Source organism: Aythya fuligula, chromosome 2 (assembly GCF_009819795.1).
Source record: "Aythya fuligula isolate bAytFul2 chromosome 2, bAytFul2.pri, whole genome shotgun sequence".
NCBI classification, from domain to species: domain Eukaryota; kingdom Metazoa; phylum Chordata; class Aves; order Anseriformes; family Anatidae; genus Aythya; species Aythya fuligula.
This window is the reverse complement of record NC_045560.1, coordinates 136,853,792-136,880,109: the sequence shown is the minus strand read 5'-3', so window position 1 is coordinate 136,880,109 and position 26,318 is coordinate 136,853,792. Positions and strand designations below refer to the sequence as shown.

At 42.9% G+C, this 26,318-nt stretch overlaps 1 protein-coding gene across 1 annotated transcript in view; it reads left to right on the top strand.

The window, feature by feature from the left end:
- NIPAL2 (NIPA like domain containing 2) overlaps positions 1-18,824 on the top strand; it is a 45,819-nt gene extending 26,995 nt beyond the window's left edge. The window contains exons 4-11 of the mRNA XM_032181152.1: positions 569-628; positions 2,635-2,756; positions 8,138-8,234; positions 12,393-12,528; positions 14,912-15,000; positions 16,729-16,792; positions 18,099-18,193; positions 18,522-18,824. Of these exons, the coding sequence (XP_032037043.1) occupies positions 569-628; positions 2,635-2,756; positions 8,138-8,234; positions 12,393-12,528; positions 14,912-15,000; positions 16,729-16,792; positions 18,099-18,193; positions 18,522-18,616 (758 nt within the window). The 3' untranslated portion in view covers positions 18,617-18,824. The remainder of the gene's footprint in view (positions 1-568; positions 629-2,634; positions 2,757-8,137; positions 8,235-12,392; positions 12,529-14,911; positions 15,001-16,728; positions 16,793-18,098; positions 18,194-18,521) is intronic.
- The last annotated feature ends 7,494 nt before the right edge of the window (positions 18,825-26,318 follow it).

Sequence of the window (26,318 nt, the reverse complement as noted above, 5' to 3'; positions counted from 1 at the left end):
CCACCTGCTTGTTTGCAGACATCAAGACCAGTCTCTTAGTTCATTACAAATATAAAGTTTTTGCAGTGGCTTTCTTCCTCTCAGTTGTACTGCTGTTACTTCACTTGTAAGCCTCTAATCCACTGAAGTCAAGAGAAGCAGAAGTTTATCTCTGTGGTGAAAATTGTCTTAAGCAAGTCCATGCAGTAAGCTGATGATAAAAGAGGGAGAGGAGCAGTAGGGCCGCTCAGTGCCCATTTCCCAACGCTTCCCAGTATGACTGAATGAGGGCAGTTTATGCAGTGCCTGTGTGGGAGATGGGAAGGGTATTGCATCCCTGCAACCATCAAAGAGCCTGCTGGATGTGTTTAAAATCTTACAAAAACTGAGTGTTGGTTGGTTGCTGGAATGGACTCATGTCTGTTTATATCATGGTATGGTGCAACAACAACAGCCTCAAGATATATTTATACTTGGCCCAGGGCAGTTTTTGCTATAGCACTTGATATATTCTATCATATATTTAAAAAAAAAAAAAAAAGAAAGAAAGAAAAAGAAAAAAAAAAAAGTCTTTATAATTCTCTTCTAGGTACTGCAGTTATTTCGGTCTTATTCCTAAAGCAGACCGTGAGGGCTGCTGATATATTGGGTAAGTAAAGCGTTTGCTAATATGGACATGTGTGTTGCCATATGCTTAGCAAGCTGTAACTCTCACGCAGCCCCCCACCTTCACACTCCCACTTCACCAAGCAAGTGTTTCGAGGCAGATACTTACAAATTTGGGAAGAGGTGACAAAAAGAGGGAGAATCTTCAATGCATGTGAAAAAGACTGCACTCCCAAATCCTCTGCTCCTATAACCATAATTCATTCCTTATGTGTCCTTTTGCTCAAATTTATTTTCATTGTCTGCTTTTGCCTCTGAGGTTGTATTTAGTATTATCTTTATGACTACGACACAATTCTAATAAAAGCAATGATACTATTGAGTTATTCATTCAAATATAAGAGTTTTTTTTCTTACTGCATAGACATTGCACAAAAATTCAAGCCCAATTAAAAGTGACAACTTCCCTTTTGGTATTAATTTTATCACTTCAAAGAGCAAATAATCATGTTGTCAAGAGTTTTGTTGGAAAACATGGTCTTCATTGCAAAAGCATGTCAACTTTTTGTGCGTGTCCAAGATTTTTTTGCATATCAAAACTGCCCTGCTTGTAATAGTGAGAGACAAGCAGATTTCAAGGTCTTACACCAAGCCATCTTGACAGGGACAATGCACCTGATGTGGTCATGGGGCACCTGGTGTTACTGTGGGGTTCCTAGCATCTAGGCTTGTTTGTCCATACTATAACAAGGACATCCCAGCTGTTCTCATGAATGTTTTGGAGAGATTTGTTCAGTATTGTTCCAAGAATACTCTATTATATTTATTTAGGTTTGGGATCCAGGTTTGCCAACTCAGCTGCTACATTCAAAATACCTCCCCCCCCCAACCTGATCATGTTTCCCTTATGGCCTTATACATTGTGTGTTTCTTTAAGTAGCGTTCAGCACTGATTTATTTTATTTCTGTGAGTTAGACTTTGCAAGAAGGATTTAACAATGTTGCTACATTCCATAGGAATGAGCTGTATGATGGGAAATATGGTGATGTTTTTGCAAGCACATAAATATAGAACAGTTCTGCTTTTCCAAAGAAACTGTGTGCAATAGCAGTGCCAGCAAAGTCCTCCGGATGTGCTTTGTTTTGTATTCCTGAGCATTGTATTCCATACCAATCTATAGGTTTGCCAAGAATTTTAAAGATTAGTTGAAAAAAAAATTGATTATCTAATATCTTCCTTAATCCAATACAGCTTATGAGCTCAGGATCAGCTCACTTCTATCTAGATACCTCAATGAACATCTGTGTTTGTCAGCTGGCTGTCCACAAAGCAGAACTTCCAGATTTTTATTAAAAGCACAATAATGTAAGTTCGACCTTGAAAAGGGGCCCCAGCAACCCAATGGCTGAACAGTTTTTTTGCAGATCAGCTTTTTATAAATCAGTTCATAGGTCTGCAACTGCATCAGGGAGTGGCCAAGATGTTGGCTTTGTGACAGCTTCACATAAGCATTGGACTGGAACATATCTGTTGCACTTCATGTTTCCAGGGCAGGTCTGTAGCTGATGCAGACCTCTGTGACCACAGTGACTTCAGGAGAGCAGTGAATATTTTTGTTGGTTAATGATCTAGCTGTCTGCCTTGGTAAGCAACTTGTCCTTTCAGTTTAGGAGAAGTTTATGTGACCGGCTTTGTGTCCGTGAGAAATACAAAGGATAGATTCTCTTTTGTCATGCACTTGGTATTAGAATTGAGCATATTGGAAAATGTGTTGCTGCATTGGAACCCTAATCCATGAGGCTTTACTGACAGCTTTTTTCATATTTCCAGAATCCTTTGGGTCTTTAATAAAAACTGTACCAGATACGTTGGGTCTTTATTAAAAATTATAATAGACAGGACCTACAAATGCCAGGCAGTCCAAATACCTAAGCTCAGATCTGATTAAACGGACTCCAATTTTCTTCTGGAAGCTATTTCCAAGTGATCTTGAGAGAGATGACCATGATTATGTGTATTACCAAAATAACGTTCCTTTTTCTTTAAAGGAGGAACACTGGCAGTAGCAGGGACATACTTGTTGGTGACATTCGCTCCAAATGTACCCCAAGAGCTCACAGCAAGACGAGTACAGAATAACTTAGTAAGCTGGCCTTTCTTAGTATATGTGGTGAGTATTTGGTTCACACTTCTCCTTAAACAAGAACTGTGATTTTTTTGCAGCATTAAGAATTAGTGGCAGAAAAACTGCTGCTGAAGATACACACATTGTTCCCTGTGTGGTTATCATAAGAAAGAGAGCAAGTCTTTGGGTCATCGTCCTAGTTGCCAAGCTGACGAACCAAACGATGTCTTTGGAGCCAGGGAAAAGTCACAGTTGTGCAGAACTGATGAGAAAGAAAGATTTTATTTTTTTAGTGGGCTTGAGGGAAAACCTAAATATTGGCACTGCTTATATTTCCTATGTGTGTGTTCATGCCACACTGGCTGCATATACATATTAGTTACAGTGCTTTCCTGGAATTTGATGAAATTCTGCCTTTGAAAATTAGGTTATGTATCCTCTTGATCCTGCTTTATTCTGTCATATCACTGTTTTATCCCCACATTGCTGAGGCTGCCTAAAAGGAGTTTTGTACGGAGCTGAAATGTGGAGAGATGGACTGCTTCACTGCCACTCAGGTTAATCTGAAACTGAGTTTGAATTTAAACACAAAAATACCATTTTGATTAAAGTATCCATATACAAACTTCAAATTCCATTAATCTTCTTTGATGTATCTAATTAACATCAGGAACAAGACAAGAGTGAGTAGGAGGAATTTCTCCCTCTCTTCCCCTCTGGAATGCTGAAAATTTGTTCCTCCAGCTGAATGCAGAAGCTGAAATATGGGAGTTTCAGAAGTGGTTACTTTTTTCCCAATACATTTCCTCAGGTGGGTTAGATTATTAGCACACAGGTTTTTCTCAGTAGGAAGCTGAGTTAGAAAGCCACTGAGTAGACAGATTTAGGATCTTAATCTTTTAGCCAGCCTGCAGGCTTTCAGTGCATCTTAGCTATCCATGAGACTATTGATTAAGCAGAAAGTACATGCTAACACAAAACAAAAGTTGATCCTCTTGCTCTATTTTTGTGTATTTTTAAAGCTTCTGTAATTTGGCAATCCAGCTCAATGAAAGAATTAATGGTCATGCTCCCCAGATCATAGCACGCACTTTCAATCAGGCAATGCCCAGAAGTTTTGGGGTGCTCAGTAAGGTTATCTTCAGCCTCAGCAAGAGCTTCAGAAAAATCCATGGAGCTAGCAGAGGGAGAGGGACTCTTTTAGGAGGTGGTTCACAACAGGAGGCTCAGTTGCTGCTTGCTGGAGGACCCCATCTTTTTCCTACTAAATATACCCTTCTACCATCCACTTCCACCTGTAGGTACCAAAACAGCCTGTCATTTAGACTTTAAACTGCTGCTTCATGCTTTTGCGTAGAGATGGTGGAGGGAGACAACTCTTCATCCACACCCATTACACCAGAAATTTCTGTGCTGTCTGGTGTTCACATTTTCTTAAAGCTAACAGGTAGCTGAAAAAGAGCTTTTCCCTATCTGAGGACATTTTGACTTTGTTTCAGGAAGAACACAGTTGAATGCCTGGGAAGACTGTCCTGTCTTCTTCTTAGGAGAAAGTATAAGGAGGTGATGAGTAACCCTTGGACTTTCTTTCCCCTCGTCTCTCCTTTGCCCGCCTTAATGAGCATCCAGTTCTACAGCATGGATTACAGGGGAGAATGGAGCAACTATACAGCAAGTCTTGTTGTCTCAACAACACATCAAGCTTGATTTGTTCCTTCTGCTCCCTGGATTCATCTGCTTTGAGCTTCTTGTGTCAAAAGAAAAGGGAGGAGTGAAAGGCTCCACAAGAGACCCTAAGATACCAGCCTGATTAGCCTGATATGCTGCTGGAAGTTCAAGCAAACCCTGCTGTAAACATGCTTTTTGGACAGAGAACAACTTTCATATTTGTTTGTAAAATTTCCAGCACAGGTTGACTGCTGATATATAAAAAAGCACAGCAGAAGTTGCAGAGTTTCCAGTATAAATATATATAGAAAGGAGACAGTACAGCACTATAATGCAGTCCAACAGTCTTTCTAAAAGTAGCCCTGAAGTGTGGTCTGCTGAGAAATACAAAGCCCCAGTGGTACAAAATGTTCTGTGTGGGTGATAAACCATCCCCATGTGGCACTCCACTGGCATCAGAGGAGTTCTGCAGAAATAGCCTGTAGTTCCCACATGAGACAACTTTGAGTCACCTTCTGAGGCTTTGCAGTAGCATACTCATGTCTGAGCAAGAATCACTGTCCTAGCTTGCTTTTTTTGTTTGTGTTTTTTTTTTTTTTTTTGTTTGTTTTGTTTTGTTTTGTTTTTGTTTATGTGCACTTTGAGTCACTACAGAAGACATCAATTATGGATGTAGCTCTTAGGCTTCCCTAAACAGTAGTGTAGCGAACACTGGGCTGTTAATATTTAATCTCTGTAAAATCAGGTTCAAAGCATTTCTGCTTTTTCTTCAAAGTGCCTAGAAGACCCTCCTGGTACATTGGTCCCTGTATTGCTATATGTCCCAGAAAAACTGTTGAGGCAGACAATGTGGAATTTGTTCTGGTGCCTTCTGGTAATGCTTAGAAACATGGAAAACATCACAATTCTAAAAATGTTGATGATGTGGGCTTGAGGAGACTTCGGTACAGATTAGTTATAATAGTAAAAATGATTGTAAACAGGTCAAGTTCCTTCAGTTCCTCTGAGCAGAATGTATGAAGCTGATACAATCTACATGCTTCCCCTTCCTGGTCTCTATATTTAACACGACCACAGCTATCAGCTATGAGACCTAACACCATTTCGGGTAATTCCCAAGACACAATCACAGGTAACAGCCAGTACACCCCAGGAGGTCCTGTCAGGAGCCATACACTCCACTTCAGTGCAATGTCCCCTCCCTTGTCTGCTGATTCAAGGTGACCTGTTGGTGGGAGGAGAAATTCGGCTTCTGGGCAGCGTGACGTGAGAAAAAATTGTTTGAATTTTATGCTCAGAGTGCAAGAGCAGAGTTTTCTTGGTGGGTTTGCTAGCATTGGCAAGAGACGAGCTGATGACAGGGTGAGGACCAACATGGATGCAGCTAGCAGTGGCAACCTGCTTCAGCTGTGACTGGTGGTGCTCAGCACTACCTGCCACTCTGGGGGCTGGGGAAGAGGGTGCTGAGGGCTACAGCTGGTGTTATGGAGCAGTTTGGGCTAGTGATGATCCCTGGGCTTGTTCTGTGGAAGATTTGGGCTGGGGGAGGTGGTGGATGCTCAGGTTTGCACCAGCACCAGGGGAGCAGGTCCTGCAGGGTCCCTGTCCCCAGAGCACCACCCCACATGCCCATCATGGAAAAGGACACATAGGACATCTCTGCAGCTTAGTATGGGTTCCTTTCCATGTGGGGGATATTTATTTAGCACAGCTTTCTCCCATTCTGTTAGCAATTGTTCACTGTCAAAATAGCAACTGAAGCAATCTGAAGGCTGTTGTAGCTGCAGCTGGGTAACATGATATTCCCCTCTGGCCCTGAGATGTGTTTGCCAGGGGCACAAACAGCAAATCTGCTACCTTCACTTCTCCTCTTGAATTCCCTCAAAACCCTGTTGCAGTTTTTCACGGGGAGGCCAAGATGAACTCACAAATCTGCAGTTCCTAACATGACTTCTACGTCGTTTCCCAAATCAGACATAGCCAGTGTTGTGCTGTTGAATGAAGATGCAGAGGCTGGCAAAGTTGCTTGGTGTGAGACTTTTGTACCACATGATGTCCTGCCTTTCACCTCTGGGTGCAAGCCTGAGGGGAAGGGAAGTCACTCTGGAGGGAAAGAACAGCACTCAGCAGGAGCCTACAAATATTATTGAGCTATGATTAGTCCAGGAATGCTTTTTTTTTTTTTTTTTTTAACCAGCAGCAAAATGTTTTCTTATATCCAAACAGTTTACAAAAGCAAACAAACAAAAATAAATCATTTAGTTTTTATTTTGTGATAAATGTTTGTGTTTTTTGTTTGTTTGTCTGTTTTAAGGAAGTTGGTATAAAATCCAAATTTGCATTTGTCATGTTTTGAGATGCAATTGTCTCTCAGCTGCCTTTGGGAGCAAAAGATCAGTGTGAAGGTAAATCAGAAGCGAATAGCTATGCAAATCAAAAGCATAGCTATGTTCTGTTCGTATTTTTGTACACTACTAAACTGGGGGAGGTGTAAGTGTGGTAGAGAATTTGAGTTGCTAAATGTAGCTGATGACTGCTTTCCTAGTGCACTCATTCTCCAAAAATGAGAAATCAGCTATGTTGCATTATATAACCGCTGCTGTGAACCGCTCAGTTGCTTCTTTTGAGATTTCAGCAGTGCAACACCCAGATCTTTTTTATTCTAGTGATGGGTGAAGAGTGGAGAGACATTATAAAACACAGAATGGCATGTTGGTGACGGAACCAAGGGGCGAGATATGAGGACTTTCTATGGTTTGTTTCCCTGGTAAAACAATGAAAATAACCAGATTCAGTAATGATGGCATTCTCGTTTTCTGTCTAATTTTCCCCATTCGGTTACTCCCGATGTGCATCACCAAACTTCTCCTTCTCCATGGAGTCCCAGTGTTCAAAACCTGCTTCACAGGAGTTTTCTGGACTTGCAGTCCCTGCTTCCTTTAGGCAAAGAGAGGCATTTGGGCAACTGCCTTATGCCGTGGGTTGGAGGGGGAATACCCACGCTTTTGAGCATTTCAGAGCTGGAAGCTGAGTTGATCCCCAGAGCCATTTCATCTGCCCAGCCTTTCAGCACAGAGAAGGGCGTAGTGGTGACCTGGGCAGCTGATAATAGCAGGGAGCTTCTGCTGAGGTGGTGATGCAGTGAGACATGTTAACAGCGAGTCAGTAAATTCAGCCGTCTGTCAGATGTTATTGAGGGAGCAAGTCTGGACCGTGCACAGTGTACGTAAAACTGCTTCAGCAGCTGCAGATGTCCTGCAGTGTGGTCTGCTAGTGTGTCACTGAGCTTTTCCAGGTAGGCTCCTGACAGGTAGCCTGCGATTTGAGAACCACCACGGGAAATAAGTGCTTTCTCCCTCGTGATGTATGGCAGAAAGTCTGAGCAAAAAGACAGTGCTTTGGGGGATTTTCCTGAGTAGGCTGGGGGAGAAGGGCAAGAAAGTAGCAAAAATAATTTTGCTTGTCACAAGGAGTGATGCTATCAATGCCATAGCTAGGAGGAGGGGCTGCTGTTCCTCCAGGTAAGCAGGAGGAATTTGCTTTATAATTTCTTACTCTGTAGGAATTATACACACAGAGGTTCTGTAAAAAATGTTTCCACTAAACATGGATATCTTTACTGTCACCTTAAAAAGTCTTCCAGTGCTACCAGTGAGAAAATACAGCTCAAAGTGCAAAAATGAGACATTTCAAAGACTTTGAATGAAGCATTTATTACACAGTTCTACAGCTCTAACTTCCTTCTCTTTTATTTCCAGATTTTAGAAATTATAACATTCTGCATTCTCCTCTATTTTTACAAAAGAAAGGCTGTGAAGCACATCATGATTTTGTTAATGATGGTAGCACTACTGGGTAAGAGCACATTATTCACTTTAATGTTCCTGTCTGTTACTTGATGATTCCTTGTCATTCAGTCCCCCCCAGCTAGTTTAGATTAGGGCCACTTCAAAGGAGTGTGCTGAAGGAGAATCACTGAAACATTTCACATCATTTTGCTGTGGTCTTTTTGAAGAGAAAAGCCAATTATGGAACATAGTTTCTGTGCTTATTGCTGGGGCTATTTCTTCTTACAGATTTCCTTATATGAATACGGTGTGTGCAAGGGTGCTCTGAACCTTTTCTACCTACCACTTCAACTTTAGATCTTAGGGAAGCGGGTTGTTTGAAACTGTTTTGTAGAACAGGCCTAGCTGTGAAAATCAGTTATGTAAACTAGAGCAGTTTAAAACCTTGTAAGCACACTGTAAGCATATGCAGCGATACCCCGTGTCTGTATGGGAACTTCTCTTTGAAGTATCTCTGCCTGTTTGCATATGCAACATTTATACTTTACCACCTTTCTGGAAGAAAACCAAAAATTCAGTGGGTCACTGAAGTTTTCCCTCTGATTCATGGTGCCACCAGAAAACAATCAATACCCAGAGAAACAAGGGAGGTCATTTTACCAGGCAGTTTTCAATAAAGTCAAATTTGAACCTGTTTTGTAAAGTGTCAGGAGGCTGTCTCTAAAGTTCTTTTTGTGTATTAAGAATTTGCTGAGCCCATATCTTCTCCCACCTTTGTCTTGTAAACTTTATGGTGTTTGATCTGTGCCATTGAAGACAATGGTTATCTTTTTTCACTGAGCTCAGTGGGGGCATGTATCAGCCTGCAAAGAAACTACAGAGCATGTTTCTAGTGGAGGTGGTCCAAATTGTTTTGATTCAACTAAATTTCAATAAAGTTTACCAGTTACACTATTTAGATTTAACTGAATGTGAAAAACCCTTGCAGGTTTCTCAACCACCTTCTTCCAGCTCCCTGCCTGTTTTCTTACCCAGCTGAAAAGCTCAGACTTTCTTTCAGATCTACCTTTTTGGGACAGTCCACCCATTAAATTTCCCAGCACTGAGAACATTAAGGTCAGTAGCTCTGCAGGACCCATGAAGGATTTTCTTGCTCCCTGCATGAGGAAGGGACTGAAGAGCCCCCAAAAGCCATCAGTCTGTCATCAGTCTGTTTAACTGCTCTTGATTTAGAAGAGAGAGAGCCCAGCCAACCCTCAGCTCATAGCACAGAGCCTGGCAGCTCTGGCAGAGCTTGCAGGGTTTCCAGCCCTGACATGCTGCTGGGCGATGAGTCTGAAGATCTCAGGATGGATTTCCACACTCAGCTGATGCAGTTTTGGGCAGACCCACCAGGAAGGCTTCTCTGGGCCAAGTCTAGGAGACCTGGTCCTTCAGGCTGTGAAGCCTCTTGTGCTTATTTTGCTGTGGAGCCTGCCTGCCCTGACACCACCGGTGCCAAAGGGACACGTGGGGCTGCTGAACAGCAGCCGAGCTGCAAACCCATGCCCCAGCAGGCACTGACTGCAGCTCAGTGGTCAGGCTGAAATCAAGCAAAAACAACAACTTCAGCTGGTGGCTGCTGAGGTTTTGGTGAGCATATGCAGCTTCAGGAAAAATGTGTCATTATTTCTGCTCTATTAGAAAAGACACAAACAAACAAATCCGGGTTCATGGGAACTTTTGAAATCCTGACAATTCCCTTGAGCAGGAAATCCAGAACTGTGGCTGGCTCCAGCTCTCGCAGCTGTCTTGGTGCCTGGTAGTCCCTGCAAAGCCACACTGCTTCGTATCTGACTTCGTGCTCAGCAAAGCTATGGGATGCTGAGAGGGGGCTCCAAACCATCCAACACGTTCGCTGCCTTTGGAGGGCCTGGCTGCAGGAGAGGCAGACAAGGTTGGGAGCCTCCATGCAGAATATTCTCAGTGGCAGCTTGTGGAAGGGGATTTCTTCCTTTTCTAACATCTGAATAGATACATTCCCAGTGGAGGGTTCATACAGATGTAAATAAAATGTAGAAAGGTTTATTTAAGGAGAAGGATTTGTGTTTCAGTGGATATTAAAGCTGCTTTCATTCTGAAGAAAGTACAGACATGATTGTAGAACCTGAAAATATTTTGCTTACTGTAAGCCTGCAAGTTCCTTTGGTGAGAATTATCTTACCTCATGTATATACTGGGAGTTATCATAAGTTTGGAGGGAAATATTTCAGATTAAAGTGGGATTTCTGAGTTTCCTGCTCTAACAGCTGGAAAGTGACATCATTTGTCACGCTAGCTTTGGGGGGATTGTTCTATCAGAGATAGAAAAAACATTTCCTAGGTTTTGAAACCTGTTCCAGGGCAACATTAGCTAAAAGAGCATCCCAAATTTCAAACAACCAAAACCAAAACAACAACAAACAACATAAGCCAACAAATCCTTATCCTTTTTTTTTTTTTTTTTCTGATTTTTATTTTTATTTTTAACTATAAGGGATAGAAACTGCCCCTTCATCAGGAAGAATTTTTCAGCAATCTTTCCTCTTAGTTGGACAATTCAAACCACTGATTTTTACCTCTAAGTATTCTTTTAAAGTAAATAACTATCCCATGTCACAGTGCAAATACTGTTTTTTTGTGGAGGTGAGGCTTGGGTGTATTTTTTTGGCTTTTTATCATATCATTAGCCCCAGTGCAGGCCAGGATTTGACCTACTCTGCTCACTTTTACTGCTGTGTTTGGAAAACCACACCACCTATTTCAATTACCGTGCAGGAGGCGAAGCACTAGGTGCAAAGTTGTCATTAAAGCAGTGAGTTTCATGATGGGGAGCAGGATCATCACCAGCTATAAGCAACTCTTAAACTCCTCCTGAACTTTTGGACTAGCTGTAAGAAAAAGGCTAGAAACCAAAACCCCAGACCTGAATCCACTCCTCTTCCCCCACCTTTTCTCCCAGCCCCTGGCCTGAACTCTTTGCACAGCGCAGCTCTCCTTGCCAATCTGAATTTTTGCAGCGACAGGAGGATGAATCAGAAACCGAAATCCAACACCCCCCAGCTCTGGAAGAGGGTGGAACAGGATCCCAGCTGGGGGACGGTGCTCCTGACGATGAATTACCTCCCTTCGAAGGTCATCTCTGCACCCTGACTCTTCTTACCATTTTCAGTTTGTTTTGAATTTGTTACGTTTTCCTTGCAGTAACCACAGCCTACTTGGTTTTGCTTCAACAAGCCAAGAGCGCTCTCCAAAAGGAAATCTAAAGTAACTCTGAGCTCAGCTGTCAGCCCCTTTTCTGAAAGATGTGCACTGCAAAACTTCTCTGCCCTGGTGACATACATATCAAAAGCATTGTCTGCTTTGTTTTATAGTGGACTTTTTTGTGGTGATGCACTGACAGTGATTAAATGGATTGAAAACACACTATCTGGGGGGCTAGATCCAGTGATGGTCTTAAAAGCCTGGTCCTTGAAATGCAGTGCATACCCCTGTGTTTTCTACCTGAAATCTGTGTATAACCTATGGGGTTTAGGTCCTTAGAGTTAGGTCCTTGGTGACGTGACCCCAAAAATCAGCTCTGACCTGCTTTGACCATCTCCTGTCTAAGCAGAGAATTCCTGAGGGTGAGCAGCTATTTTTGGCTGCTGGTGTCACAGGCAGGGTGCAATTAGGTGTCCCCGCTGCTCGGCATGGGTAATGAGACCTCTCAGCCCCTCTGCTGAATAATGCAGTAAGGGCTCCAAATTAGCAGCTGGGGCTAAATAAAATGTGTCTGGGAGATGTGGAGGCTGTTGTAGCACCTCTGCCTGGTAGCCCAGCATTTTGAGCATGTGCCCAACAGTGGGAAATGGATGCAGTTCTTGCCTCGACCACAGCTCAGCCTCTCTCTCACACATATACACAGTGCCACCTTGCAAGATTTTATCAGGCTCTAACCTCAGCCCGTCTGGGGAAACTTGGGACAGATGCAGGGTGGCAGACCCAGTGCTAAAAGAACTGCAAAGCACAGCACACATGGAGATAAGGTCACTCTGAGTTTAGGAAGCAATACAGCGAGTGTTGATAACATCACACACTTGTTTTTAGGTGCCCAAACTCTACCTCAGCATCTTTTAAGCTATCAGGCCTGTGGCACCGCCCTCACTGATGCTCTGAGGTCACTGCTGTGAATCCTGCCCTGCTAATTTTTCCCTTTCCCTTTCAGCATCGCTCACTGTCATCGCTGTAAAGGCTGTGGCCAGCATGATAACACTGTCTGTGAAGGGGAAAATGCAGCTCACTTATCCCGTTTTTTATATCATGCTGATTTTAATGGCAACTTCTTGTGTTTTCCAAGTCAAGTAAGTGAGTTTCTACTTATCTCCTCACCTTTGTACCCGTTTATCTGTCAGTGCTGTTCAGTACTGATACTAACTCCAGATACAAGTTGCACTTAAGGGTAACAAATTCCTGACAGAGCCTTTACAGATGCATGAATTGCCTGCAGCTGATTATATTGTTTATTTAGGCTTTATTTCTCAGTTTATAATTGATTAATTACACGGATGCTACCTCCTCTCATTATCACCTTATACAAGGTTTTCCCAAGAGTAGTTCTTGTTTTGGCACAGGTACTGAACACATTAAATGAAATTTATGTTCCTGATTTATTTTATTTTTTTGTTACTTTCAGAAATATTCATTGTTGAATACTCAAATGGCCACGTTTACCTTCATTATGCACCTCTTTTCCCTAGCTTATGTTACTTACTGGACTGGAAGAGAGTTTACCCTCACTGTCTCCCTGCTTCTGTTAAATCTGCATGTTGCTCTTTGCTATCCTGTATGTCTGTGATTTTTTTTAGGAAATAGTTAGCTTTTGGTGAGCGGGGGACATCGGAGTTTTCCCTGCTGGCCTCTGGCCTGTTAAGTGATTGTTTTATGCTGCCTTTGCAGATTGCTGGGGGTGGCAGCCCGGTAAAATATGACTTGCAGCTGAACAGAGAGTCCATTCCCTTCATGCTGGTCCCTGCGCTTCAGGTGCTGATAGCATCATTCAGTAATCCCATCTAGACTGCTCCAGTGTTTACTTGCATAATTATTTTCCGGTAGAAGAGCCAGCCCAGCTTTCCCGTGGCAGAACACACCATTCCCATGTGGGATCAGAAAGCCCGTGCGTTATTGTGCAGTGACTCTCCATGGCTGACTCAGGAACTCCGCCGTAACAGATAATGGAGTGATTCACATCCAGCTTGTCTTTGCCCTGGGAGAATGGCTCAGGGCATTTAAAATAGGAAATAAAAGTTTGGTAAATAGGAAGCTGCTGAATTAACCTCTCCTTCTTGCCAATTCTTTCTTTCTTTTGCTGGGTCAAAATTAAAATGTGCCCATTTCATTCCCTGAAGTCAATGTCTCTTCCTCTCTCTGTTGGACACATTTTCTAATGGAGATAGTGCTGTCAGTCTAATTTTTTTTCATTTTATTTCTTTCCTGTCTTATTTTATTTGACTGTCAGGTTAGCTTACAGCAGCCTGGGCTGCTACATCCTCCTGGATTCAGTGCTGGGCCTTGGTATCACTATTTTAGTCTCTGTGACCGAGTTTGTTGCAAATGGGAGAAAATAATGAGGTGTTTTCAATGACTTCAAAATCCTGACTATCCTGTGGATATGTAGGATTTCTTTATTTTTAAAGCACCATGGAGACTGTTCAACAGTTGCTAAAATAACCATGCAATTACTTTAATGGCTAAAACAGATCCAAGCTTGGATTTTTACTGTTCACATATATTGTACCAGTGAAACATTTAAGTGTGGTTCTTTTTATAGATTTTGAATACACTCTGCAGTCCCCTGATTTTTCTCTTTCGGTTTGAAATTCCCTGTTCTTATAACAGAGTATCTGTTGGTGCATCCGAGAGTTCACCCTCATGATTCATCACCTCGTGGGTAAATGCTGATAGCTCTGGTCTCCTTACAAGTGGGTTAATGCTTTGGCTTTTTGGTCCACTGATGCAGACTGTGTGGGCTGCTCCATGCCCAATGTTTCAGTCCTGCAGGTTTGTGTGTAGTTTGGGCTCATATGGTCCTGCACACTCTTGCCTCACCCTTCTGCTGAGGGTTTTTGTCACCTTTCTGAGGAGGAAGGCTGAGAGTTTCCAACCCAAGGTTTGCAGCCACCTCCCTGGACTTTCCCGGCAGGACAGAGTGTGTCTGGGGTGTGATTGCATGGATAAACATACAAATACGTGTTTTAGCCAAGTTGGATGGAGCCACAACAGCAATGTGGGTTTCAGCTAAGTGAAGCATTTCCTACGAGGACTCATACACATGTCCACACTGGAAATATACCCTTACACAACCTGTTTAATTTAGAGTGACTTGTCCCTGGCTGCTTGCAGGCAGCACCGCTTCCAAGAGCTGAGGCACACCATCGGCGGCAGCATTACCCGAGCATTCCTCCCTTATCTGTGGAGGACAGTTTTTCCAACAGTGCTTCAAAGGTCTCTCCAATGGCAGTCTGTGGCCAGAAGACTCCACTCCAACCTTCTTGCTTTGCCCTATTTGTTTGTATTTTGCAGTCAAAACCAGAAAGTAAATTCAATACACACACCCTTCTGTCAAGGGCTATTTGCTGTCCTGGTAAGAAATGGTCACACTTATTGAACTGACAGAAACTGGCTAACTTTACTTAAAGTGCAATGAACATCCTACAGCCATGAGGTGCAATAACGCTTGTTTTCCAGGTTCTTGAACCAAGCAATGCATCTGTACGAAGCAACAGCAGTTGTGCCCATTAATTTCATGCTCTTCACCACGAGCGCCATCGTTTCAGGTTGGTTCCTGACCTTCTGTCTCTACAAAATGGTTTTCTACACACCAGGTTTTCAAAGAATCACCATCTCTGAACAGGACCACAAACCACTCATGTTTGTCTTCACCAAAAGTTTTTCCTAAATGACAGGTGTTTAAGTCCTGAAAAATGAGTGAGTTCACAACTTTCAAAGCAAAATAAAAATCATCAAATTCTAGCATTTCCAGAATTGATACGTACAGCTTGCTATGCCTTGCTGGCTTACTAGAATTACCTGCATTTATCTTAGCCTCATCTTGACATCCAGCAAATGCATTTACCATGTGCACGCCAGCTTCCCTGTATCCGAACTGGTAGAGTAATTTTAACAGCCTGGCAAACTACTCAAATGACAACCAGCTGTGTTTCATAGTAGTTAGTGTATATTCAGTTTCAGAAGGTGGAATTCTAGGTTAAGTGAAGGAAATAAAATGACTCCAAAGACCTTTTAAGCATTTAACATTTTATTCTGGGTGAGAACTCTGAACTCGGTGCTGTTAAAGAGGGACTGCAAATCTTGGAAATGGTGCAGAGTGTAAGAGCACGAGCAGGGAGGACGACTAAGATGCTGTATCAGCAACGAGCCAAAATGATTGTGTTGTTATAACATTTATGACTCATTTTAACACACACTGGGGGCTTTCCTGTCATTGCTGTGCAGGAGTTTCTCATGCAGAGCTGCCATTAATGAGAAGGGGAGTTAGCTTCGTGCACAGATTGCCTCGGCACCTGTGTTAGAGGAGACCTACACTTTGTGACTGAGAAGAGACTTTCGCCAAAAGGGGGTTGCATTCTTGCAGCCATATGGGGAATTTGGCCTTGTGCCTCCTTAAGAGATCAAGTACCTATTCAGGAATGGCTTAATAGCTTTGAGACTGGATACACATGCATTTGCACCAGGTTTGTTAAACCAGTGTGGGGCTTAGAAGAACAAGCTCTGCTGAATCTTGGTGGGGTGTTTGTGGAAGATACCTCCTCTCGTGATTCCTCCATCCCCAGTTGCAGCCTTTGAAGATACAGTCATGCTTCAGTGGCTTTGGTTCACACTCTGGTGTTTCTAAGCAAAACTATGCTCATCAGTGGTTTAAAGCCAATATGTTTGGCTGTGAACTGGGGCAGCTGAGATCCAGATACACATCTGGTTCTGTCACCTCCACTGCAGAGGTGCTAATTCCTGTTAGAGGGGTGACCAGAAGAGTTAGTGATCCCTTCAGCCGGAGAGATTTGGCAAACTTGGCTGCTGGAGCCTTTAACTCGGTGTAAACATCAGGGACAGAGCTAGTTATCGAAAACCTGTTCCCAATTGTAGCTAAGATGTCCACATGGTCTGCTGGAGTGGCTTAACTAAATCCATGAAGAACCTGTTAGCTGTACTGGTACGACTCTGCTTGCGAATAAGACCTTGAGTTTGACCTGCATAAAAACTGTTGCTGACAATGCAAAAAAATACCTGCATCTGTGCAGTTACTAACACAGCACATACTCCAGCCTGATAGACTAAATCTTCTCCAGTCCCTTGCAGTATCTCGAGAAAGCCTAGATAATGGAATATGGGCACATAATGTGAACCCACAGCTACGTGTATTAATACCATATTTGGGATTTTTTTTCTCCACTTGAGCATGACACTGCTTGTGACCCTCCCAGCTGTAATTCATATCACTTGGAATCCAGTCAAGATCTGCAATTCTTGTTTCTGTCACATTCCAGGGGTCATATTTTATCAGGAATTCCAAAGTGCAGCTTTGCTGAGCGCGTTCATGTTTCTGTTCGGGTAAGTGTGCCGGCCTAAAATCTGCACTAACGCTTCCACTGCAACAGCACTGCCTCGCGGAACACCTTCTTTTCTCAGTAAGAAGAAACCTGTCTTGTTATTAAAATATTATGGAATAGCCATTATAGTAGGATAAAAAAACATTAAAGGGAAGATTAATATCTGTGCTTCGGGGGTTTGGAGGCCCGGTTTTGAATCCAAATATGTAAAAATGTGAGACACTTATGAACTACTAATCCCATGATGGAATGAAAAACCAGCAGCATGTGTTCCTCCTGCAGGAAGGAGAAATTACTGCTCTCTACCAAAGATCATGTTTTAGGGGGTGCTGATACAACTTCAAGGAATCTCCTCCCCTGTTACCTTCCACGTGCGTGTCCGGCTGCCCTTTGCTGCCATTAGGCATGGGCAGTTCTAGGAGCTGCTTGCTTACAAGGGTCTTGTGCCAAGGAAGGCACAGCCTGTCTGCTGAAAGGTTCAGAGCATGTGAAGAAGCTGCTGACAATGCTTGAAGAAGGCCCCAAGTGTTGTGAGAGCAGAGATCTGCTGGCTACCAGCACAGTAACAACTCAGGGAACAGGTGAACATTACTCAAGGACAGGCATGAGATGGTTAAAAGCACCTCCCAGAACCGCTGGACCTGTCTTGCCACCAAGCTGTCAAACAGCTCGGGCTGACAGCTGCAGACATCTCCATCCTCTGCAGTCAGGCAGGGGTAGGTGCGCAGACCTGCGATGTTGTTTGGCTGCAGGAAAAGTGGCAGAAAATGGAGATGAGCAAATTCAACCCAGGTATTTGGCAGGCAGGAAGTAGCGATCGTGTGTCCAACACAGAGCGGATAGAAGATTTATCCGAGCGTAGCAGTTTCTCATTGCTCCTGGCTTACAGCTTGCCCCTGAGACATGCAGTCGAACGAGAAAAACAAGAGAGATGTTGATTGTCTGCAACAAGCCTGAGTTGTTGATGAAATTGCAAGTGCTGGAGTGCTAGTTTAGATGTTCTGAGAAGATTTGCTCAGGGATTCAAAGGCTGCGGTCTCACACTCGCAGGCATTTGATTAGGTATACATTACTGAAAGTGTAATTTTGTCTGCGGAGCCTTTGGAACCGATTGTAAAGCTTCGGGAGGCAAAAACTAGTCTGACAGAGAGTCCAAGATGAATTTATACAGCTGCCAGGAAGGAAAGTTTCTTTAAAAACTGAGCAGCTCGGGTTTGGAAGTCCTTGAAAAAGAAACATGGGAAAAGATTCTCATCTCAGATGCAGTGAGCTGTTTCTAATAATACGATGCCACTGTTATTTTGCAGGTGTCTCCTATCTTTCCTTGGTGTATTTGTAATTGCAAGAAATAAAAAAGAGGAGCATTTACAAGTTCCTTATATTGACTGTGGACGTATTCCTGGTAAGTAGGGCTTTTTTTTTTTTTTTTTTTTATGTCTCTCTGTTTAAAAATGAGATATCAGATAATGGAATGACCTGGGAGAGTTGAGTCAGAAATGTGCTCTAGTTGCATTTAAAAAATATACTGTTCCCTTAATTTCTATTCCTGTTCCCAACAGATTTTTCAAAGAATTTTTCAGAGTTTTTCCAAGCTATTGTTACAACCAGTCAAATGAAAACAATGATTACTGGAGCAAGGAATGTTTAAATGATGGATTGGTGGGGGATTTGTTTTATTAAAATTCTTCACAGAGTTGTTGTTTTTCCCTTCTCTCACCCCATTTCCTTAGGACAAAAATTGACAGGCAAAATACAACCAGATTCTTATAGTTCATGCTATGGCACTTTGAATAATGAAGATGACTCGGTGAAAACTCAGAGCTGAAAGAAGAAAGCACCTTACCTTCCACTTAATGAGAGGAACAGCACTGGAACAAGAATTAGCAGCACCTTTTCATTGGACATATTCGAGTCGACGTTGAATTCAATTCCTGCATGCTGATGAGTCATAGCATTATTTAATCCTACTTAATTTATCTCCTGGCTGTCCCAAATGTGGTTTGAAGATAAAGCAAGCCTTAAGAAAAACTAAATAACCGTTAATGAATCTGAATATTCTTATAGTATAAATGCCTCTTGGTGATGACTGGGGATATTTTTAGAGTTTTAATTGCCTAGAAATGCAAATAGGTGCATAAAAGGGTTTTAAAATTTGCTTTTGAAAACCCCCAGATGTGCACAGATGCTTAAAGACAAAGATGGGAAATGAGGAGGATTTTCATACGAGACTTCAAAGTATTCTGCTGTATGTCTACTACCTTTAAAAATCTGATCCTTCCTGTCCATGAGTCCAAAATGTAGGCATATATGCAGTATGCTTAAACATGTATATACATTTTTATTATGTGCAGAGGCAAAATCATGATTATCTTCTGCCATCAGACATTCTCTTACCTTCAAAGGCAATAAACACTTGTGTGAGAAGAGGGAAGGACAAGAACATTTGTCACAAACATGGGCACAAGCACACATGCATGCATTTGTGAGGCGCCCAGCCAAAACAGAGCTGGGGAACCTCGTGTGACATATTACATACCCCCATGCCTTGTGCACTGGCTGTACTATATGTTAATACAACCTAGTCCAAGGTTTAGTCACTGTTTTCAGGAAAAGGGGGTTTTAATGAAGGAAGTGCAAAGTTCTGTAGAGGAAATGGGGGATCCAGGCTCCCTCTGTTGATCCATCTTGAAAAATATTCCTAAAATAGCAAAGTAGGACAAATCCCACCTCCTTGCTAAACCAATGGTTATCCTGCATGAGGAAAGGCTGTAAAAAACAGGGTCACAAGAGTCACACCACATTTTTTCCTTCATTAAATGGTAATTTCTCTCTACACTCATTTGAAAAGCTGGCAGCAATGGGGACTGTAGCAGAAGTGGTTGAGTGGGAGGTCAAAACATCCTTCAGCCCCAGCCTCCTGGAAAGAAAGCTGCTTCTGGGCCTTAGGTGTGGGTCCATTCACCCTTGCCTGGTGACACTGATGTACCTCAGCCGGCACATCAACGCTCAGACACCTCCACTGTAGAAACAAAGTGCTCTTGATAAGCATTTGGTACTAACCTTCAAGTCTTGGACAAGATAATTCCTTTGTGTTTGGATTGATCTGCTGTAATGGATAAGGGCCACAGGCTGTGTGCATTTTGTTTCAGTGGGATATGATGAAACAAGCTCTCTCTTTGTTTTGTTTTGTTTTGGTTTTGTTTAGTGTAGTTTATTATTATTTCATTTTAAAATGGTATTTTAAATGGTGCAGTCAAGGAACCACAGGACAGTTTGACTTCAAGCAAAGTGCACACAGAGATGTATTTTCTCCTGTGCAGCGATGTCCTGGCAGCCAGGGCTTGGGGGACTTGTGAAGTGGTTTTTCAGCATGGATCTTTTCCAGCTGGCACAGTACAAGACTCAGGGTCTGCACCTTGCTTGTACCAGCTGCCTGCCCGTGGCCTTCCTTTACCCTCTTACAGTTTGAGTTCAAGTTTCTAAAGCTTACAATGCAAAACACACCTGATTATGTATGCTTTCTCCAGGGAATAAGGGCCTGCCTGTATGCCCTCTATGCCACTTGCCTCTTGCAAGTCAAATTTAAGCCACTTTCTAATTCTCAAGTGAGACCATGTGCTAAAGATGGAAATAGGATGTCTGTAGTTTTTCATTCGATGATCTGGGAAATAAAAGTGGGCTGGTGGGAGAAAGGATTTAGTTTTGTTTCTTTTTTAAATTGTTGGCCTTGGGCTTCTTTCTAAAATCTGTCTCCATGATTTAGGAGGGCTGAAGGAAATTATAAGGTCTATCAGGTATAGGAATTTCTTTTCAAAGCAGGAAACAGAATGTAAAAATCTATGGCAAAAGTTATTATTTATTTCAAGCTACCCTATTTCTTCTCAAGCAACACCTCCTTTCTTCCTATAGGTTTATACAAAAATTGAAGGGTTAAAATGCTTTCTGTAAACTTCTATGTAATTAAAAATAATTTATAGAGCAAAACACTGGCAGGAATTATGTGCAATTAAAACTTGTGATTTGACAGAATTTTTGAGATGTGAGCATGTTCCAACAAATTAACATATCACAGGGTCAGAGGAACGTGGTGATGAGAATTTATTACTGCTCTCCAAAGACAGGGACATGATTTGTTTCAAGAATCAGTTTCTAATCAATGCCATTTTCAGATTTTGCTTGTGACACTTCGGTGATAAGTAGCACAGACAAATGCTTATTAACAAAAAAAAAATGTTTCACTGGAACAGAGAAAAGTCCTTGGAAGCCTTCTCTTTACCAGTGAGCTATTTTCTCGCAGTATTTTTCCTGACATCATATACATGGGCCAGATACAAACTGTGAAGCTTGCACCTGCAGACTGAGCTTTCTTGAGCAGATGCTCTATGGGATCTGAGGAAATAATGCTGAAGGAAGGCATGCAGGACAGTCAGCATCTCACGTGGTCCCAGCTGGCTCCAGCCTGGGATTTCTGACAGACCAGAACCAGCAGGACTCACTTTGTGCTTGTTCCACTGCTGGTCAGGCTGCAGTAAAAGATGAAGTATTAGCTGGCCACAGGCCTGGAAATGGGAACTCTGGAGTACAGCTAGGCAGTTATTTTCTTTTGTGATAAAATATCAAGATGCTTTTTACCAAGTGTTTTCAGCTAGCAAGAAATAGTTTAATCTTGGACTGGATTCATACATCTGCCAATGGCATTCAGCTGGCAGGCTTAGGGCCTGCTCCTCGCTACCATCCAGCTTCTGATGGCCTCAGTTTTTGCAGTGGTCACCCAAAACCAAGGAAGGGAGGTCAGCTTTCATAGAGGCTTGAGTTTCTGTGCTTTGAAGGTGTGGTTACATGTACCTGCCGAGCTGCTTGGATGGTTCAACACTGCTAAAACCTCACCCCCTGGCTGTGGGGTCCTGCTCAGCTGATGGCTCGCTGTGCACCCCACAAAAAACATCTCATTTATTTCTTCTGCTGTGTTGGCTCTCTGAGAGTTATCAAACTGGGCTGTCCCACAGCGGAGGCTGACTTGGACATTTGGTGAAAACACAAAGACCTGGGCCAGACTCACAGGGCTGTGGGTGGTGACCACTGCGTGGCTCCATGTGGGGCTGAGATGGGCAGCCTGTGGTGCAAGGAAGGGCCTAGAGTTGGTGAGGAGCACGGACATGCATCTCACTACACAACCTGTGATAAGGACTGATTTTTTTTTCTCTCCAGTTTGCATACAAACCATGCTGCAAGGACAGACAGGGACAAAATGTCCTCACTTCTGACCTCAAAATGTTCTCCCCTTGCATTTTTCCCTCCCAACTCACTTCTTGAAAGGTCGCTTACAGAGAAACCTCTGATAACACTGAGGTACAAATGATTAGGCAGAGCTGTCTTTCAGCTTGCCCTTTTGCGTTTGTCCTCTGAGACTTGGCCTTTTTCTTGTTTAAATTTTTTTGTTTGTTTATCCCTTTTGGAGAAATCAGCTGGTCTGTGTTAGGAACTGGCCCAAAGGAGATAGAGGCTAATTACCATAATTATTATTGGAGGGCCAAGTTGGAATTTGTACAACCTGAGGTTGTTTGAGGAGAAAAAGGTAGAGAAAAGCCTAGCTCTCGATTCGCAGGAGCTTGAGAAATCCTGTGTTTGCAATGTTTCTGGGCTCTGGGGCAGAATTAGGGACATCAGTGAATAGTCAGTGATTCCATACATTTTTATATGTGTTTTTAAGGTGTTGTTTTTGTTTTGTTTTGTTTTGTTTTTAATTTGGAAGTGAAGGATGGCCATTCTCTGCCTAGAGAAGCAAAGAGAAAATAAGCCACTCCCTTGGCAGATGGGAGATGTTTCAACTTTTTGGAGCTGGAAGAAGCATGGAGGCACCTTCCAAGTTCCCTGGCTGTAATAACCATTCAGTTGTAACATACAGAAGGGCAGCACTGGCAAATAACACCACTACATAGTAAGCAGTCATGACTGTTTATAAAGGATCTTTGTCCTTTTGTCATGTGTTAAACCTGTTCAGAGGACATGTAGCTGATCTGGCTTCTTCAGCTGCACATAAACATATTTTTGAAACATGCTGAGCTAGTCTACAGGGTCTGGGCCCCTTGAGCATCCTATTGATGTCTCTTTGGCAGACCCTGTCTCCCATGCAGAGCTCTTGCCAGGTCCTCTCTGTGTGGAAATCAGACTATGTGGTGGACACATACCACAGGCTCACTCAGTAAGAAGATAGAGTATTGACAGGATGTTTCCCTTGACATAAGAAGAGTTTATGCCTACAAGGATATTGTGCAAACCTACAGATTTGGATTACATTCCCTTTACTTCATGATTCCCACTGAAGTATGCAAGGTCAGTTCTGGGTATCTGCAGGAGCAGAACTGTCACCTCAGGAACTTCAGGCTCAACAGATGAGACCCTGTGTAAAGAGTTAGGGGTCTGCTCAGTAGGTTTCTTATTTGATCTACATCCCAGTTTTGCTGTTAGGACCCTAAAGTTAGCCCAAGCCTTTGAGGGAGAAAGTGCACCTAATATTATAAGATCTGCAGTAACATTTTGATTGCTGATGGACTTGGCCATTGGTGCCAGGGAAACTTGTGTCATTTCACAAGGTAATGATGAGGGGGGACAGTGTTGTGCAGCAGAATCGGAAACGTACTGAAGTGGCAGGAAAGTTTTGCATGGACACAGAGGAATGAAATCAGGAGACTGGTAAGCTACTGTGGCCTTCTGGGCTGCTTGTTGACAGTGTCAACAAGGCGAATGTTGACAGTTTTCAGAGCAGAGCTACTGTAAAAGAATGACCAGGCAGGTGGCTTAAACACGGACTGTTTAACGTGAAGTTAATGTATCACTGCAGCCCGCGGCACTAATACCTTAAACATTAAAAGTGGCCTGTGGCCATTGATGAAGGAGCCAATTTCTGTATTTTGCTAGGTCACACTGGGGAAAATGGAAATGATTGATTTAAGCCTCCAGCACAAACATGGACTTGCCAGATCTCCAGTTGGAGATTTCCACTCTTGGAATAGGCATTGCCTTGCCTAGATGAAATCTTTGGAGCCTGCTGCCAGGTCTTTTGCCAGAATAATTAAATGGGTTGAAAGAACAGCACTGTCATTTGTCTTCTGTTTGATAGCTAGTGGGCATACATCCAGAGCAGCACTAACACAAGATCAGGACTTTTCTCTCCATTTGAAAAAAAAAAAAAAAAAAAAAAAAAAAAAAAGAGAAAAAAAGAAGGAAAAAAAAAAGAAAAAAAAATGTTTTTCTTGAGCTTCAATAGCATGTGCACCAGGCCCAGAGCTCTATGCTGTTGAACAAACTCTGGTACACTCAGCCCAGAAGTAGAGAGAAAGCTTGCATGGCCCAGAGGCTGCTCGTTAGGCAGTTCTTACCTGTCACTGAAGGTTACTGCTGGTAATGCATCATACAGCAATAGAGTACAACAACAAAGTATTGGAGCATCCACTTTGTTTTCCAAGAACAGCTGCTCTGTGTTTTACGAGGGAAAGGAGATGAGGAATATGATTTAATATTACTAAGCATCACAGTTACCCATATGTTTATTTTTTCCAGACAATATTTAACAGTTAACCAACAGCCATGTCCTGAAAACACTGGCTGGGTCCTGAGATCATGGATGTGTGGCAGGATTTGACGCTGTATGAATAAGGGCAGGCTGCTGATACAAGAAGGCAGGTTGGTGTCATCTCTCCTGGCCTCCTGCACAGCTCCGGCCAGGCAGCCTTTTCCAAGCACTTCTGTGTAAGCCCCTTGGCCCACCTACAGAAGAAGGCACACCGACCTCTCCTGTGAGTCAAAGGAGAGGATCCACCAATGCCATTAGCAATGTGTACTAGCAATGACTCATTGTTTGCTTTTGAACTGTGCCTTATGTCTATTTTAAAGTGTCTGGATCTCGCTCGCAGCTATTTGTCTTTCACCAGTGATTTAAAGCACTCGGTAAGTCCCTCTAGTAAAATACAGTAAGATGACTTGGGCTTTTTGCTAAGCCAAACAGACAGACCTTTTAAGTCTCTCACCATCAGACATTTTGGTCAGCCCTCAAGTTGCTTTCCGTGGTTGTTTTCTGCTCTATCTCCATTTTTCCAGTGTCGAAAATTGGCTTTATGAGTGCCAAAGACCGAGTAAAAATCTGATCTTAGCACCACTGAGGAAGTAGCACAGAGCTGGGCCAGAGCCAAAATGCAGTGGTCAGGGTGCCTGGCTTCCCCTCTTCCCAAAGCTGAGCCCAGCCCAGCTGCCACCTCTCCCAGGAGGTGCCTGAATATTTTATTTTTTCACTGTGATTTAACAGTGGCTGTTTTGCATGCCCAGGGATACAGCAGCCTAGATAGTTTTCAGCAATTTGACTTCTGACTCATTCCTGAGATCAGTGATGGTCCAAAGAGGTCCCCGGGAGGCTCAGCACAGCTGGAAACCCTGAAACCAAGTGGCCAACGGATGGACACAGCTGTGGTGGCACAGAGAAGGAGAAAAATGGAATGGTCTGGGTTGGAAGGGACCCTTGAATATCAGCTCATCTAACCCCTGCCATGGGGTTGGGGTGCAGTAAGTAAATAGGCTCTGGATGTGGGGACACCCTGCCCAGATAAATTGCTCTTGCCTCAAGGATGGTGACAGCTCACCAGAGAGAGTGAGTGCTTATATTTGTGATACACAACAGAAGGGCTTTGGCCCCCTTTGCCCCTTGCTGCTCAGTCTTGCAGCAAGGTTGCATTTTGAAAGGAGCAGCTCGGGCATCTCCTCTCCAAGAGGAGGATATGAGCACCTGATAACCCCAAATGGGGCATCCAAACCCCAAAGGGCAGCAGGAGGCGAGTGCCAGCCCCAGCTTCTTTGGCTGATTTGGGGAACCAGCAATCACTCAGGCTTCAGTTGTCCCTCCTCTAAGTGCCTCCTGCTTCTGGATGCCAGCACAGGAAAGGGGACGCCTCCAGCCCTTTTTGGAATCTAGGTTTTGGTATGGAGAAGAAATGCATTCATGTTAGAGAGAATTTTGGGATGGATTTATCACTCTTAGTCCTGTGTTACACTGCAGAGCAGGCACAGCGATTTTGCTGATACCCTTGCACTGTGAATGGTTTGAATTCAGTGTTTTGAGGTATTTGATTTTTGGTTGTCTTTTGTTTATTTGTTTGTTTGGGTTTTTTAGTAATTTAAAAGGAACAAATCAGTAAAGTCACCTCAATTAACCCAAGGTAATCTGTGGTGGAATTCTTCATTAAAAAAAAAAATAAATAAAATTTTAAAAAGGCTGATTTTATAGTGAAGTCTTTGCAAATAAAAGGCCATGCTGGAGCACTTTGAATGTGATTACAGTGACTCACATTTTTAATGGCTTTTTTTTTATCTTCAAAATGGCTTTTTTCCAAACAAAGTCCTACAAGGCCTCATATAACAAACAAGGGTTACTGCTCTTTTCCACACATAACATGAAAAATATCCTTCAGCAGAGCAGAGCGAGCTGCAGCCCATCTGCTGTAGCTTGGCGCGGCACGGCGCAGCTCCCTGACCATTAC